Raw genomic sequence first — 15,842 nt, forward strand, 5'->3', positions numbered from 1 at the left:
TTCATACCGTAAGACCAACCGTGATACTTGCAGGACAAGACGTTGTTCTGGCCATTATCCTTGACAACGACGGGAAAAGCACGGTGACGACAGATGTTATGAAAGCCCCTGATGGTACCCTCTGCATTTCGAATGAGGAAGAAGTCAAAGCCAGCTTCAGCGTATCGGACCCAGGCGCCGGTCTGGTCGAAGCGCATCTTGTGAGTGAGCAGGATCCATTTCTTGGAGAAGATGGCTCTTCGCTCAAGTTCGTAGATGTCGTCTGACTTGTACCATGTTGAGGGGAGGGGTTGAGTGAGGGGTGCAGCAGCGGGGATGGCTCTTGAGATAAGGTTTTCCTTTTGCGGTCTAGATAGTGTCTTCACGACGAGGGCGATGGCAGCTGCTATGGCGAAGAAGATGAGTGTGCCGAGAGTCAACATGTTGCTGGCTGGTTAGGTCAGAGTACCTTGGAGTAGATGGATGTTTACCGATCAACTGCTGAGGAGGGGAGCATGCCAATCTATATATTTACTACGTATGTCACTGATCTAGACCCGGCCGACCATTCTGTTCCCATGGTCGACGCCACTTTCGCCCGAACAACGATAGAATGATTGCAAGATAAACGGGCATCCCGCTAAGCAACCGGTCATGTGATCGGTGATAAGGACTAGTTCTCTAGTGCCAGCGACAAATGTCATTGACGGGATTGGGCGCAGATCAAGTGGACCAAGGAGTTTGCTTCCGCGCTTGAACGGTTCTACGCCGTCAACCCCGGGTCACATTCCCCTCTTGTATCGATGCAATGTCGCAGCAACGCATCAGCTGGTTGAAGCCATCCGCGGTACTTGTATTACAATTTCCTATCGCGTTCTAGGTTATCGCACCCCGCATCTTTTGACCTCCGCATTTCGCTCAGAGATACCGGACTTTCGTGTCCGTGCCCGGTCCGTATCGGGTGACGCAACCTTGTTCGGCATCGGTAAATCGCAGCCGGTTGCGGGGTGTTTTTGGGCTGCTATCTCTGGTTTCAACCAACAGCGCGTGTACGTGGCACGGCATTTTATTTGCTTCTAGATAACGAAACGTGGTGTTTTGGTGTTCTGGACCTTTTCTAGAATATTAATGTTACATAAATATGCATCGCTTCCCGGAGTATCACCCGCCGCTATGCCATTAAATGGTAGCTTGCCGACGATTGGCAGCTCAGAGGGCACCAGCTGACTTTCACGACGGCCCAATACTTGACAACACCGTTGCAGCTTCCCAAATGCGGCTTCGTCTACACGGGAGTAAGTTTTTTGGTGTTGAGGGGTAATGCATGGAGGATCTGCCGTCGGTCTGCTTCCCATCAACAGCATCCATGGACTGCTGATACGGTTACTCTTTCGCGCGATAAGGTCCCGAGATCGGCCAGTCCAATCTCGGCAATAGTATAAATACCCAATGTGTGCCGCGATAAGCTTTCAGCTACGGAACTCAGCTCCAATGTCTCATCTTGCTCCATCATTGCGTCGGACCTGATGAGATAATGGACGAAGGCCTCATCTGCTGTCAATTATGTGCATGGGCATGAGAGATTGTTTGTAACTGTGAACCAGTCAAGACCAATTGATCTGTAGCTTTCTTCTCATCACAGGGGGCGGATTATCTACAGCTTTCATGTAAAGCATAATTGATGCTTGCAGGCGCTGGGATTGACAATGCCATGCTAGCCAGTTGATTGGTTGATACTTAAAGCTTCTGACGTCTCAACGAGACATCAAGCCAACAGACTGAGACCATGCTAGCTAATAAAAGTGTATATTTTCGAAAAAGCTGTAAGCTCAGACCAATATGCTCATGTGCTGCTTATCGTTCTTGTCGTTGTCATTACTTGATAATCATGACATCAAACGTCATAGAAGGCCGAATGTTACTCAATCCCGATCATGTCACGATTGCATCAAGGTCTTGGTTACATGGAGCTACAGCCCTGATAGGACAATAACCTAGCTGAAATTTGCCATACTCGTCTTAAACTATAGGTCTTACACCCAGTCCCCACTCTCGGACCATACTTGAATAATTTCCTGTCAAATAGCGATGCTCAACAGCTGCTCATCACTGTGATCGATGTAAAGACCTCTCTATCGTTATGTCTATCTAGAGGAATTTTCAATCCCGCTAGACACTGGCCCAGGATTTCTAATTGTAGTAAGCATCTTATGAAATGTTCTATGGAGTAAGTTGCAGCCAGTATGGTTAGGAACGGGGGGGCTCTCAGTATTAACTTGGCATATACTCAATCCTGGAGATCACAGCTTAAAGCCGTTCTTTCAACCGCAGAACTTTTTATTTTCTCGTCGTGACCTTCTTCCCTGTCTTCTAATCGGACACTTCTCAGAACCTCGCAAGATATACGTCGGGCGCCCCAGATGCAACAAACGAAATTGTCACTTTGCCAAATCCAAAAGAGTGAGGATTTCCAGCTAAGTCAAACTGCTCAGATGATCATGGTATAATGAGCTTGGAAGCGCACGCAATCCGGCGTCACAAGGCTAGAGGTAGTCATCAGTTTCACTCATGCCATCTGTCACTCTGCAAAGATGAGATGCGGCTGTCATCTTATGTATGACTAACTACTAATCAGTCGAGTAAGTATTACTGGTACAGCATGGCTACGTAGCAATGAACAGCGATGGAAAGGACAAGCAAACGCAAGATTGATTGAAGATAATAATATGTATTGGTCTTCCGCTTCAAGGGAAGTACTCTATCTAAAGGACTCCAAAGCCGCTTAATAATGTATGTAACGAAGAAGTATTAACCCAGTGAATTGATCCATGAGACCAGGACGTCAGCCGTTGATCTGGTCATATTATATGCCACTGGAAGCAAGGCTAAGGGCAAGGCTACCAATTTACTTGGCGCAGACCTTGGCGTACAGGTTGACGGGGCTGGGGCAGCCGTAGACCTTCTTCATGCTGGGGGTGCTGTAGCACTTGGCATCGTTGGCCTTGCAGTCGAACTTCTCGCAACCCTCACCAGGGCTCAAGATGTTGTGCTTGTCAGCGAAGGGGTTGCCGTACTCAGTGCTGAACTCGTCTGAAGAGGAATGTTAGTAAGGGTCATTTAAGCAAGGCAGCAGGGGAAAACATACAGTAAACGTTGTTGGGCTGAGACTCGGAAGAGTAGCCGAAGAAGAGAGGCTTGGTGAGAGTTCGGGTGGTGGCGATCTTGATGGTAGAACCGGAGGCACGGAGATCCTCAGAGAATCGCTGGCCGGGCTTGACAGTGGTCAAGGGACCGGGAGCGCCGCCGCCGTAGGGGAAAGACTGGACGTAGATGGTGTTGGTGCAGTCGTTGATGACATTGGCCTTGTTGGCAGCAGCAGCAGAGCCGAAGACGGCGGCGAGGGCGGTGAAAGCAGCGAACTTCATGGTGACGGTTTAGAGTTGGGTGGTGTGAGAAGGTTTAAGATGTGAGGGGTCGTGATGATGTAGAAGACTGAGAGTGAATGATGAGATGAGATGAGATGATTGAAGTGAATTGGAGCTGGGTAAATATATGCCTTTATATTATGTGAGAATTGGGATCTGACCTCTGGGCTTCTCGAATAGGATACGAAGTTCTGTGCACTAGCTGCGCCCTAATATCACCTATACGAAGTATGATCCATCGTCTTGTCCGGAGAAACTCTGGCCTCGTGATATTTTCTGCGGGGTTGTCGAGATCAGCAAATGCAAATGCAAGGAAAATCCAGCCCAGCAGTGCAATGGACTCGCATGCCGAAACATCCGACTGCTCTGTGCGTCATGTTATTATCGCATGGTTTTTTTGCATTAAGAATTATGCTTAGCTCGTATTCACAGGGCGAGTGGGTTATTATTAGATGAGCCAGGGGGGATGATCATGGCCCTACCCGTGCATCGTCCGCCCCGCTAGTGCTGGATTGGGATTATGCTTCTTTGTTGAGAGGTGATCGGACATTTCGACGTAATGGTCACAGCATGATTCACAAGGACGGGTATGTCATTTGTTCCTGACTCTGTGATTTGGTCGATCGGTGAATTAAGCCCAGCCTCAGCCGTGTAGTGCATGTACAGAGAGGACAGTGACGACATTGTGCATCTCTAATGAACAGGTCTAAGAAACAGACAGTCTCACCGCATTGTCAGTATGAGTGAGACTGACCGCCAAAACGTGCCAGCGCTGTAAAAACACGGACTGTCCGTTCATGCACTTTCTCCAATACTATCATGAACTCATTTCCAGAAGGAACCATACGAGACACAGACCAGAAAGCTCAACATATGCCGTGCCGAGTCAAGCCATTACGGGACTACCAAATCTTGAAAAAATGTAGCAGCTCGAGCGGGTCTGGACGTCATTCGTGGATGCCGAGGCGGGGGAGGCTGGGCTCTGAGACTGAGACACCGTCGGGCCCGGCAGACACTGACAAAAACAAAAACTTGCCGTAATTTAGAGCCGAGGGTGGAACCATCAGTGCTCGGAGTCTCGCGCACGAGGTGCTACTATAGGGTATTTTTCACACAAGTTCAACGTGACCATGACGCTCTTTTAGCCTGTAGCGTGGTATTGAGTCCATGGCTCGTGTTGTATCTGTAGCTCGTATTGCAATTGACTCTCACCGTTAGGGTAACCTGCTCGTTCTAGAATTGGGAGAAAAGAAGGTGATTGACCGACTTCCGAGCTCAACAATTGATCCCGTGTATAGCCTCATGGATGCATCGTTACATCACACCACTAACTTTTAGTGCCATTTTTAGCCAGTGAGCACCTCTATGGGTAATTCCTGCGTGGCTGAGGATCTTTAAGTGCATGCATAATCAGCTTACTGCGTTAATAGCCTCATCACTAATTGGTATCGCATTTGCGCTGGGGAATGCCTTGGGATTGTCTGTAATTCTGTATTCGCATTTCAATTGACGGCAGCGATGACTCGCCTGCTGACTAAAACTAAATTGTGCCGATCTTTTAAAATTACTGTACTGAATGCCACCAATCAAACTCGTCCAGTTTGTGAGACGCGACATTATCTAGACGAGCGCGCGTTAAGCTTAAAGTCAATGCAACAAGTTTTAAACAAAGCCGAGTTGCATCAGGGATCTGGCTACTATCCATCCACTGGCGATGGAGCAGAGAAGTTAGTGACCTCTGATACCATTGAGCATTTTCGCTGCTGCCCATTACATTCGATTTAAATATCTCCAGTGCGATATACTCAGATAAACGCGCGCTAATTTTGAGGAGCAGGGAGTCATCGACCTTGACGCGAAAAACATCCAACGGGTCATGTCTAAGGCTGCGAGATAGCTGGAAGTCATCCCAGGTCCAATGGCTACCCCGCGATATCCAGGACACATGTCTCCAAAACCACTGGCTTACCAGTCGCATGCAAACCCTCGATATGTTCACCAACCTTGTTTCCTCAGAATCTTCGCGCGTTCATGAATGATCCCAGGATCGCTGAGGTATATCTCTACCGTGTAGAAAGACTCTTACTCAACGGTGCCCTGCTTGGTACTTGACTGTCGCTCGCAAATGCTAAAGGCTTGATTGCATGGGTCAAAACCGTTTGACTCTCGGTCAAAGCCCTTCGAAGCAATCCTGTTGAATTGCTCAGCATTTCCCAACAATTGGTCTTTATTTGCGCCGGATATGTCTATCAAGGCTTGCGAGACTTGAATCCTTATATGCGAATTGGCGACCTGGTAGATTATGTCCATCTGAAGGCTGCCATGAGATGGCCCAACATTCACCTTCTGCGGTGAGGTAATTTAACAACGATATGGGAATGAGTGGAATAACCTTTGGTCGATAAGGCGGCTGTAGCAGGGTGGCCAATATCGACCAAGATGATGCTACGAGAGTAGGCATGAATTGCGGTGCATGCATAAAGCCCTACACATCATAGCCAATTTGGAGTGAAATCATATATCACTGGCACAGTCTACTTCTTTTCTCTTCATATCTTCCTTTGCGTATCTTGACTTCGGTCAGTTATATAACTTTATTGAGGTCGAAGAAGCTTTACTAAAGCTGTCATTACTGTCAAAGACGAAGCATCCTGCAATATCCTACGATGCCATTAGCCTTCTCTGCCGTTCCGGTAATAACGTATTCTTTATTCTCTAACAAAGCAAAGCCCCGTTAACAATATTCTCATGTCCGCCGTGCGTCCAAATTATATGCTGGTCTCCTCGCCCTTACCTTTAATGCCTCTATTGACATCCCCCTGCGCTAATACTGTCGCCAGATATTGAGCAGCCGACTTTGGTCACTACTCTTGTCATAAGCAAGGTTTTAAATAGAAACATTACTACTGAAAAAAACCCCCAGCATCTGGTGCAATGATCTCAGCCTTAGCAGGTGGGGATACTTCCCCGGAATTAAAACAGCAATGACAAGCACGCCGGTAGGCCGGCTTAATTTATAACAAGAATAACGCTACTCCATAGACAGACCATGATTACTAAACACAAATCAAAATCTCAGTAATCACCAACTCTATTCACTGAGCACTGTGTTATCATAGAGTTGCATTTCGCATCATTTGAGTTAATGCTAAGTGCCCTCTACTAAGAGCCGACGGAACAGTCGGAACACTTAACACATATCTGCTGCCGAGGTTTAACTACTGTCGCCGAGACGATTTATGTAAATACCGCACAACGCTATAAGTTAAGCCTTTGGCTCATGCTCTATGCTATTTCGCGTAGCAGGCTATTGCGCAAGAGGAAGACCAATACCTGATCTTCTTCCAATAGCATAATTCTTTCCGGTCGCTCAACCCTCCAACGCTGCAGTCATGTCAAACTCACATCTGCCCAATTCTCACGCAGACGTTACTCCGACATGGAGGCCTTATAAGTTCCCCCGGATCCCATTGCCTGAGGCGATCAAAACGAGCCCAGTTGCAGACTCCGATGGAAAGAGATATAGCGGTAGCGTCCCACCGGACTGGTGCGGAAACGGTGCGTCATTCACCATACATGAATCAACAATATCGTATTAATCATAGCATTGTAGGTGGCCGGCGACTGGCAGCCCATGGTGGGTATTGTGCCACAGTTCTTATGATGACAGCGCAGCAATACCATCGTGACCAACACGGGAGCCTAGGGAACATGGAGCCTCTCAACATGTCGGTTGAGTACCTTGAACCGTTACCTCAGGGTCGATTCGAGATTGGTCTCGAAACGTTGAGCATAGGTAAACGCACTTCAACAATTGAAGCCAGGCTTATATCGTTGGAAGCCCAAGAAGATAAGGTCTGCACAATTGCCATAGTAAGGCTCGGTATGCTGAAAGACGAAGGTCACGTTACCAACATACAACCGTCAGTCTGGCCATTACCAGATCGAATAAAGGATTGTACTCGATGGTCAGATGCAAGCTACTACTTCATGAATCCCCCCGCGTCAACGGTAAGGATGTGGACACCCAGTGGCGAGAACGCGCCGCTGTGGAATAAAGAGTTCGGAGGCCAGAATACCAGATATCAATGGGTGAAACTGGACAATGAGAATAAATTTGGATTGGAGCACTTGCCAGTATTGGCGGACTTGGTAACCACTACATGTTCATTGTGTTGTCACCGAAGCTAACATATTTTACACTGCAGGTTCCCCCAATCTTCCTCAACTACACCGAGAATGGGATGGAAGCGGCCAGCAGTTGGGGTATGCCCACAACCGCTCTCAACATCATGTTCCGATCTGAGGTTACTCCGCAGGACTGGCTTCTGACCCGAACCACAATGAAGAGATTACACGGTAGTCGGTTTGATATGAACATCGAGATCCTCAATGAAGACGGGAAATTACTTGCTTCTTGCGTCCAGATTTGTTCTGTTATACCTCTTGGAAAGCCTAGTTCTCAAAATGTAGTGAAGCTTTAGACACTATGTTGCAAAAAGAGGCTAGGTAGTAATTGATATGACCAGAAACATATATAAAGCTAATAAATACTTGACATTAAATCACTTAAACATTCTGATAGCACTAGATGTAAGGCATAGCAAATACGCTCCAGGCCCTTAGTGTTTGCATTGAGTACAGGCTTGCATCTAATTGGTGTTTGCAGAGATTGCGGGGGAAAACCACTCAGTAGCTCGATCAGATGGTTATTTGACTCTTCGCACGTTCAACATCTCACCTTTGTTATCCTATGGATAGAGGAACTCGACGCAACATATTGAAGACGGGATATCCCCGGCAACGAGCCGTCGCAGCGTGCTTGACATGTCGTGACCGAAAGCACAAATGGTGCAGCCTCCTCAACCCCAAGCTTTGGTAGCAGGCTTGTCACATTGGCGACATGGTTGATCCTTTTACTTACATTTCTCTGAGAGATAACTTGCGGCCAGTTTGTTCTTCCAGTGAAAGAATTGGAGCCCGATGCCAGTATACAAAGCGAGATGCTTCATCATTTGATCCCGCATCGCTGCAAATTCTCGAACAACTATCCTTGATTGAGGGCTTAGTCAGAGGTATCCAACCTTCCACGTCCTTCGATACCCCCGCTGCAGCAGCAGTCTCCGGCCACCAAGAGCAACAAAATTCATCTGTCAATTTGCATTCTCTCCAAAATGGCCTGGAGACGGACACTGAACGCATCATGCCAAGTCTCAATTTGGAGGCGAGTCAAGGAGCTAGCACTGATGATAGACTGCTGCAATGGCTTATATTCGACAACCTTCTTTACTCTCTTCCGCGTTTCAAATTCTTGAATCCAAACAGTCAACAGATCCTTACTTATCTTGGCGATGCTGTACGTCAGACTGATTACCCAGAAGCCTATTTGTCTCTAACGTCTGGGACTGGTTAGGCCAATATCTCGACAGACAGGTTAGATATACAACCGCTTGTTGACTCCTTCTTCCAAAGAGTAAACATCAAGAACCCCATACTCACCCGCCAGGAAGTTGAAGAGTACTGTCACCAGTATTATGAAAATGGACCCCGGTTCAATCTAGAGACTGAATTGGTGTTGTTAGTATGTGCCCTGGGGGCCGTAGCGGATGAGTTCAATCCACTCAATATGGGCCAAAGCCTGGGAAGCTCCTTGGAGACACCATAAGCTAGGGAATTTCTACTTTGCTGCCTCCGAGGAGAGAATAGGTGCTGCTACTTCAAGGGTTGATACACTTTCCATTCAATGTTTGTGTCTTGCTGGGTGAGTCAGGTCAATTGTCAAGTACGTGATACGACGATAACCAAGACTTGTCATCGATCTAGCATCTATCATATGTATCTGATCAGTCTTGTGCAGGCTTTGAGAATGTTCCATGCAGCAGGGTCATCGCTCCAGATCCTCCTTTCTACCAAGTTTGTCGTCTTTCATTCCTGTGGCCTACTGGACCAATCACTCATGATACTACAGCAGCGAGTATTTGGTGGGAGGCACTTCACAACTGATCTCGAGCCTGTTTTGGATATGTTCTCAGTCAGAAAGGGTTCAATATTGGTTAAAAGCCTTGTGCAAACTGACAAAACCAGTGAAATACTTGCAGAAATGCCCCTCGGGGTGCCCGCTCTAAGAGACCCTCCATCTCAAGACTCTTATCCTCCGCCACAACACGTAGCAAGGGATGATTCCAACGAGTGGGCTTCGTATGGAGAAGTTAATTGGTTCTTCTTGTTGTCCGAAATAGCTCTTCGGCGCATTACAGATCAAGTTGCGGAAATAGTCACCAAGTACATCGATTCTAAGATCCGCAATCACCAGGGCCAAAGGATCGAAGGCTTCACGCCAATCGTGGTCTAGTTCGAGGATCAAGTTGAGACATTTCGACAACTACTTCCAAAAGCCTTCAGATTCCACGACGTACCGGAACTAGCAAGCACCGAGTGGCAGCAATACAGCCGCGGACGCTATTATCGACTTCTCGAACTAATGCACAGACCTTTTGTGACAAATGAACTCTGATCCCAAAGTATTTACTTTATTCAAGCCCGAAAAGCAACATCATATGCATTGTTAGGTACGGTTCCGACTTTCTGTGAAAGAAAAACACAGTTCTGGTTAGCCTTGGTGTACTGCACACCCTCGCAGCTTGGATCAGTGGAGCAGTCTTCCAAGCAATCTACCAGGTCTGCTTGTTCAACACCACCGCCGTTGAAGAACGCTAGGTTAGAGCTACAGCTCAGGTCGAAGCGATCGCCGTTGCTGGCTGTGTAGGGATCGCTGAGGGCTGTGCACTCATCCGTGCTTGTTGGTGCTGCGCTGAGAGTTGTGTCTGTGGGACTGTTGGATGTTGATTGTGCTGCTGTGGTGCTTGGTAAATTGGTCGTAGACTCTAAACTGGTAGACTGAGAACTGGTAGATTGTAAGGCAGAAGTCTCTAGAGTGCTGGAATCTGAAGTAGAAGCCTCCAAAGTGGTAAATTCTGTAGTTGAAGTTTCTGAAGTAGTGGATTCTATAATCATTTCCGTCTGATCAGTCGTAGCTTCGCTGTTAGAGACGGCAGTCGTTCCCTCTATAGTAGAAGTCTCAGGTTCAACACTTGAAGTACTATCCTCAGACCGAGTTGTATCAGCCTCACTTGTCTCTGATGAAGCTGCTTCAATCAAAGTCGACTCTGCTGTCCCAATAGATGTGTCTACTTCTGTCGTCAAAGTCGGGGCAGTGGTTAGAGACACTCCCTTGGTGCTCGATTCACGAGGAACTGGCGATGAAATAGTAAATTCTGTAGAGGCATCCGAGGTAGTACTGCCAGTTGTTAAACTGAATGAGGTAGTGGCGCTTGACTCTGCTGCGGTAGATGCCTTGGCCGAGGTAGTCGTTTCAGAAACTGGAGCTACAGATTGGTCCCGAGAGATACTGCTCGACTCTCTAGCACTTTCGTAACTAGACTCCACAAGTGATGTATCCTTTGTTGTTGTTCTTGTTGTAATCGCCATCATCGTAGAACCTTTATCATTGGTAGAGTTTCCGGAATTGATGGCTTCAATCGTTGAGGTTATAGTCTCAGTAGCGCTCGTAGTGGTGTCAAGGCCAACAAGTCTACCATTCTGGCATTGCCTCTCTAATTTCAAGTTAATAACCCGGTAATTGTGCTTGCCAAAACTAACTTAGCTCACCGTCATAGACCTCGAGAACAATAGGCACACAACCAGCTGGCCCACTGGTAAAAGTTACGTACACCGTCCCATCAGGTGCAAGGCAGAAGCCCGCACCATCAGGGATATCCGGATTTCTAATCTCGAGCAATCGGCCAGAAGTTACAAATATTCTCGTAACTGCGCCTACTGGGGGTACTGGCCTAGCTCTAAGCTCTGTGAAGTCTTGGCCATCATAAAAGAATGGGACGCCTCCTATGAAGAACTGCCCCTAGGCGAGGTTGAAGCTTTCAGTGTTGTCCTTTCGTGGCTTTCTGCAGAATTCCACAGTTTATTGCAATCTCTCTATGTCTTGGTCTGTCAAGGGCTAAATGGCACCTACAAGAGAGGATTATATTGGATATATATTTCTTTACTCTAAAGGCCTTAATTCAACTTTTAGATCAAAGTATAATATAACCTGTTCCCCACAATGCATATGTATTTCACTCCCTTGTTAATTTATTGACATTCCTAAGCTTATTAAATAACCCCTTGTAACGGCTCCCTCCCTTGCCGCGCCAGTCAATGAAAACGCATTTATCGATGAGTTCTCTCCTTTAATATAATATTCTTTTTCTCATCAGAAAAATGACATTTATTCACCAGATATACTACATTCAAGCTACCTATGTGCTCCTGAGCGAGTGGGATCCTTGATTGATGGGCCTAGAATAGCTTGGCCGAGAAGTAAGTTCCAAGTCAGTCTGCTAATTTAAGCTCTCAGCCACAAGTCTCAACTGCAAATAATACATCTAGCCCACGACTGGGTCGAGAAGAATAATTGGATTTCACAAGCGGCTAGTGCTAGCAACTGTGGTGACAGTCGTAACAGCCGCTTGAGTGGTAGTCCGAGCCACCTGCTGCGTGATCGTTCCGACCCTCTGCAGGGTATATGTATCGCTTGGGGTGTCCGTGCTCGTGACTGTGCTTGTCGCTGTCATCCATAGTAATGAAAGCGGTACTTGTCCTTGTTACAACAGGCGACACAGTGCCAATTTTGGTAGATAAGATCAAATGAGTTACTGTGGTTCTGACTGTACTGAGTAGGTTCGTAGTGGTCTTGATATTCTTCGTCACGAAGACAGTTTTGGTGCTGACTGGAGTTACAGTGGAACTTACAGTGGAAGTGACGGTGCTTTGGATATAGGTAGAGCAGAAAGCGGACCCATTGGCCTTATTTTTCTGGAACGCTTGGTTATCCGGATCGCTGGCTTTACAGACTAGAGAAAGCTTAGTTAAGAATAGCGGAAGTAAGATGTGTTGCTAGTTTTACACGCCGGCTTCTAGGTCAACAGAGTTTCTCTTAACCGTTAGGTCCGAGAGCCCCCCATTTGAGTTACCATTGTACCTCTCAGTGATAGTGGGTAATGCGCTTGCTGCACTGATAAACACCAGCGCCAGCGTTTTCCTCAACGAAACCATTTTCACTTAGCAGAAAGTTCAAAAGTATCGAGTATATTGCAAGATAACTTGGTTCAAGATTGCGTGACTGGCAGATCTTGAGGTATACACGCTCACGCTTACGCTCAGACTCTTTGCCTTCATAGCTTCTTGTGTTTCAGCTGTCAACATGTAAGCCCTCTTCAATAGTTCAATTGTCATTCGGGCCTGGTTCTGCTATGGGCTTTGAAAATGGAGCTATACCACCTTAGCCAGTCGCTAAGTACTGGCAAATGGCCTGACACATCCAATAGTCTGTTGTCACAGGAATGGGGAGGCTTGAACTAGGTCCAATGTGGTAATTTTAGCAGAGTTGCGATGTCGTCTCGAGCAGTCCATGCAGCTAGCAGATGCTCTAAAAGGCCTCGATTGCGCTACGTTATAGAATTTTGATGGCTTTTGGTATCTGGCGTACACCGGCTTCCTGAGTAAATCATGAGTTGGACAAAGATATCACTGCTGCTCAGCTTGCCAATAGCTCAGAAGTAAAAGGTTCTTGTTATCAGGCATTTGAGAGTCGGGGCAGGAATAAAAAGTAATAAATTAGAAAGTCCCAAGACTTAGAGAAGGGCTAAAAGTCCAACGAGAAGAGAAAATACACTAGAGATCTGCTTGATAGCACCACTAACAACAGGGACAGTGCTGGAGGAAGAGCCTTCAGAACCTGAGGAGCCGGAACCCTCTGTGTCTCCTTGAGAACCAGAGCTTGAGCCTCCGTTCGAACTACCACCGTTGCCTCCACTGGAACCTCCGCTCGAACTACCACCGCTACCTCCACTGGAACCCCCGCTTGAACCCCCATTCGAGCCCGAGCTTGACCCTCCACTAGAACCGCCATTCGGGCTGGGATTATAGACTCCTCCGGAGCCTCCATGAGGAATAGTGGAGTTCCAGCTGATACCGTGATGAGGTCTCACAACGCCCTGTTGAGAAGGACATTCCAATGTGTTGCAGATGGGGACTTGGCCATTGCAGTTATCAGGCGTACCCCATGACTTCTCCCAAGGTTGATAGCTTATCTTTCCTTGTGCACATTTGCTACAATCGGATGGAGCATAATAAGACTTGTAGTTATACCAATCCGGGCATGGTTGAGGCTTGTAAACCTTGATGCCAGCGCATTTGCCGTCTGAGCAGGAATAGGGGACGTACTGTTGACCGCCAGGGCAGGGCTCAGAGATATAAACCCATTGACCGTCGCAATCGCTGCCATTTACCTCGATGAAGATGTAGACGGCAACGTTGTTCGAGCTGCTTGAATGGCATTGCCCATCAACGCATACCAGAGTGGCTGTGACGACCTCGGTGGCTATGCTTTCACCACTAACGACAGTGGTGAAAGTGGTAACAATGGTCTCCTGGTTTGTTACCGTTTGGGTGACAGACTCAGTAAGAGAGACAACAGCCTCGGCTCTAGCGTAAAGCGTGAGGAGGATGTTGCTAGCGACGGCCTGGCGGGCTCGAAGCTTGTTCGGGACTTCACCTCCACAGAATTGAGTCTTATCTCCCGGACATTCAATATCGCATTGGTCCAAGTTGTAAAAGACAGTACTGTCAAAGTCATAAACGTCACCGCAGTAGCAAGCACTAGATAATCATTAAGTAAAGCCTTTTTAAAATATGAGGATAAGACTTACGTATCATGGACGCCAAAATGAGCACGTCCTTTGCAAAGGCCAGCACATACATTGAGATCCATCGACGAGCTCGACTCGGCAAGGGTATAGGTAGGGAATCCAGCGGTAGATCCTGCGCATCCGAACAGACTGAAACCGCCGACATCACCAGGAAAACCGGCAGCAATCGAAGTAGAAGTTGAAGAGGCAGAAGAAACTGTACCAGTAGAAGTGCCAGTAGGGAAGAGAGTCTCACCCTCCGAGTTGGTTGTGGCACCCTCAGAGTTGGTGTTGACACCAGTAACAGTCTCAGTTGGGAAGACCGTCTCACCGTCTGAGTTAGTAGTGGCCCCTTCCGAGTTTGTAGCGATATCAGTTCCAGTAGGAAAGATAGTTTCACCGTTAGAGTTGGTCGTGAACCCTTGACTGTTGGTTTCAGTAGCAGTCCCAGTAGGCAAGATGGTCTCGCCTTCGGAGTTGGTAGTAAACTCTGCGCTGTTGGTCTCGGTAGAAGAACCAGTCTCACTGCCAGTAGGAACACCAATACTGGGTACAGAGATAGAAGTTGGAGTTGCACCCTGAGCATCCTTGAGCGTCACCGCTTCAATGATTACCGGGACGATTACATCGCCGCAAGCTTGTTGTAGTTTCAATTCATTCTCTAGTTGCAGAACGAAAGGGTTGGTAGATATTTCAATACTGCCACCAAAGCTTTCGGGAATAGGTTGAATCTGGATAACCTCACCATTGGCGATGACTTGGAAAGCACAAGGGCTACTTTCAGCCCGCTTCCTGGATGCGCTGGGGCAAGGGACTGCGTTAGGAGGAGGACCGCACGTGACATTTAGCGGGATCCTGTACGTGCTGAAGGTCGAAGCAGACGCTAGAGCTGAAGAGATTTGTTGTTTAAAGGAGGTAACTGCATTATTGGGAAGATTCAAGGGGGCGATAACCGGAAAAGGAACAGGACCAGCGCGACGCTTGAGGGTAGAGTCAGTGGACACAGGAGACATGAGACTAGACGCGTGGCATATTAGAGCTACTGCGGTTTTGATAATTTGTGGGTGATCTTTACATCGTATCGCCATCTGGTGGTGGGTAGAATGAAGCACCCGGGCCCAATATGGCGTCTTTGAGATTGAGTACAATTGGTGCAAAGGCTGGCGTTGAGGATGAAGCGGTGCTCTCGACACTGGTGGAAGTGGTCTCTATGCTCGTGGTAGGCGGGACAGAGGAAGTCTCGAGATCAGTGGGAGAGGTTGAGGTCTCGACAGCAGAGGTGCTCGTGTTTGTAAACCTGGTAAACTGGGTGAATTGGCCAAACGCACTAGAGGCGCTGACTAGGAGGAGGGCAGACGACAGGCGCATAGTGAAAATTGACAATTAATTGAATGAGCGACGGGAAACGAATGTGAAGATCAATTAGCGGCTGTGCGGACATGGGATGGGAATGGACTATATACACCAAGCTTTCCGATCAAGTAAATAAGTGACAACGTGCATGTCTCGCATGCGTGCAGAGCAGTTACATTCCAACGCAAACTTCACCTACGGTAACGGTTGTTCGGCATGGGGTAGTATGAGACATTTATTGTTCTCGTGTTCTTATCTCCCTATGGAGATGATGACAAGAATGCCTAAACTTCTTGGTCTAATTCTGTAGTATTGTTTTTAGCGAGAAGCTATGCCCCTT

At 47.5% G+C, this 15,842-nt stretch overlaps 5 protein-coding genes across 5 annotated transcripts; 1 reads left to right on the forward strand and 4 right to left on the reverse strand.

The window, feature by feature from the left end:
- On the reverse strand, positions 1 to 422 carry FTJAE_12527 (choline monooxygenase; the record flags this gene model as incomplete). Its single annotated transcript, XM_037345582.1, has 1 exon — positions 8 to 422. A coding segment is annotated over one exon (415 nt), but the record flags the coding sequence as incomplete, so codon positions are not given.
- Positions 423 to 2,884: 2,462 nt separating this feature from the next.
- Positions 2,885 to 3,404, reverse strand: FTJAE_12528 (uncharacterized protein; the record flags this gene model as incomplete). Its single annotated transcript, XM_037345583.1, has 2 exons — positions 2,885 to 3,069; positions 3,125 to 3,404. The coding sequence occupies 2 exons, from the start codon at positions 3,402 to 3,404 to the stop codon at positions 2,885 to 2,887; spliced, it is 465 nt and encodes a 154-aa protein (XP_037200401.1).
- Positions 3,405 to 6,796: 3,392 nt separating this feature from the next.
- FTJAE_12529 (thioesterase-like superfamily domain protein) lies at positions 6,797 to 7,888 on the forward strand (the record flags this gene model as incomplete). Its single annotated transcript, XM_037345584.1, has 3 exons — positions 6,797 to 6,962; positions 7,018 to 7,556; positions 7,613 to 7,888. The coding sequence occupies 3 exons, from the start codon at positions 6,797 to 6,799 to the stop codon at positions 7,886 to 7,888; spliced, it is 981 nt and encodes a 326-aa protein (XP_037200402.1).
- Positions 7,889 to 9,938: 2,050 nt separating this feature from the next.
- Positions 9,939 to 10,895, reverse strand: FTJAE_12530 (uncharacterized protein; the record flags this gene model as incomplete). The annotated part of the gene is made up of 1 exon (XM_037345586.1): positions 9,939 to 10,895. One exon carries the CDS (start codon positions 10,893 to 10,895, stop codon positions 9,939 to 9,941), a length of 957 nt encoding a protein of 318 aa, XP_037200403.1.
- Positions 10,896 to 13,093: 2,198 nt separating this feature from the next.
- On the reverse strand, positions 13,094 to 15,517 carry FTJAE_12531 (uncharacterized protein; the record flags this gene model as incomplete). The annotated part of the gene is made up of 3 exons (XM_037345587.1): positions 13,094 to 14,120; positions 14,171 to 15,166; positions 15,225 to 15,517. The coding sequence occupies 3 exons, from the start codon at positions 15,515 to 15,517 to the stop codon at positions 13,094 to 13,096; spliced, it is 2,316 nt and encodes a 771-aa protein (XP_037200404.1).
- Between the last annotated feature and the right edge of the window lie 325 nt (positions 15,518 to 15,842).

Source organism: Fusarium tjaetaba, assembly GCF_013396195.1.
Source record: "Fusarium tjaetaba strain NRRL 66243 chromosome Unknown NRRL66243_c0000344, whole genome shotgun sequence".
Taxonomy (NCBI): Eukaryota; Fungi; Ascomycota; class Sordariomycetes; order Hypocreales; family Nectriaceae; genus Fusarium; species Fusarium tjaetaba.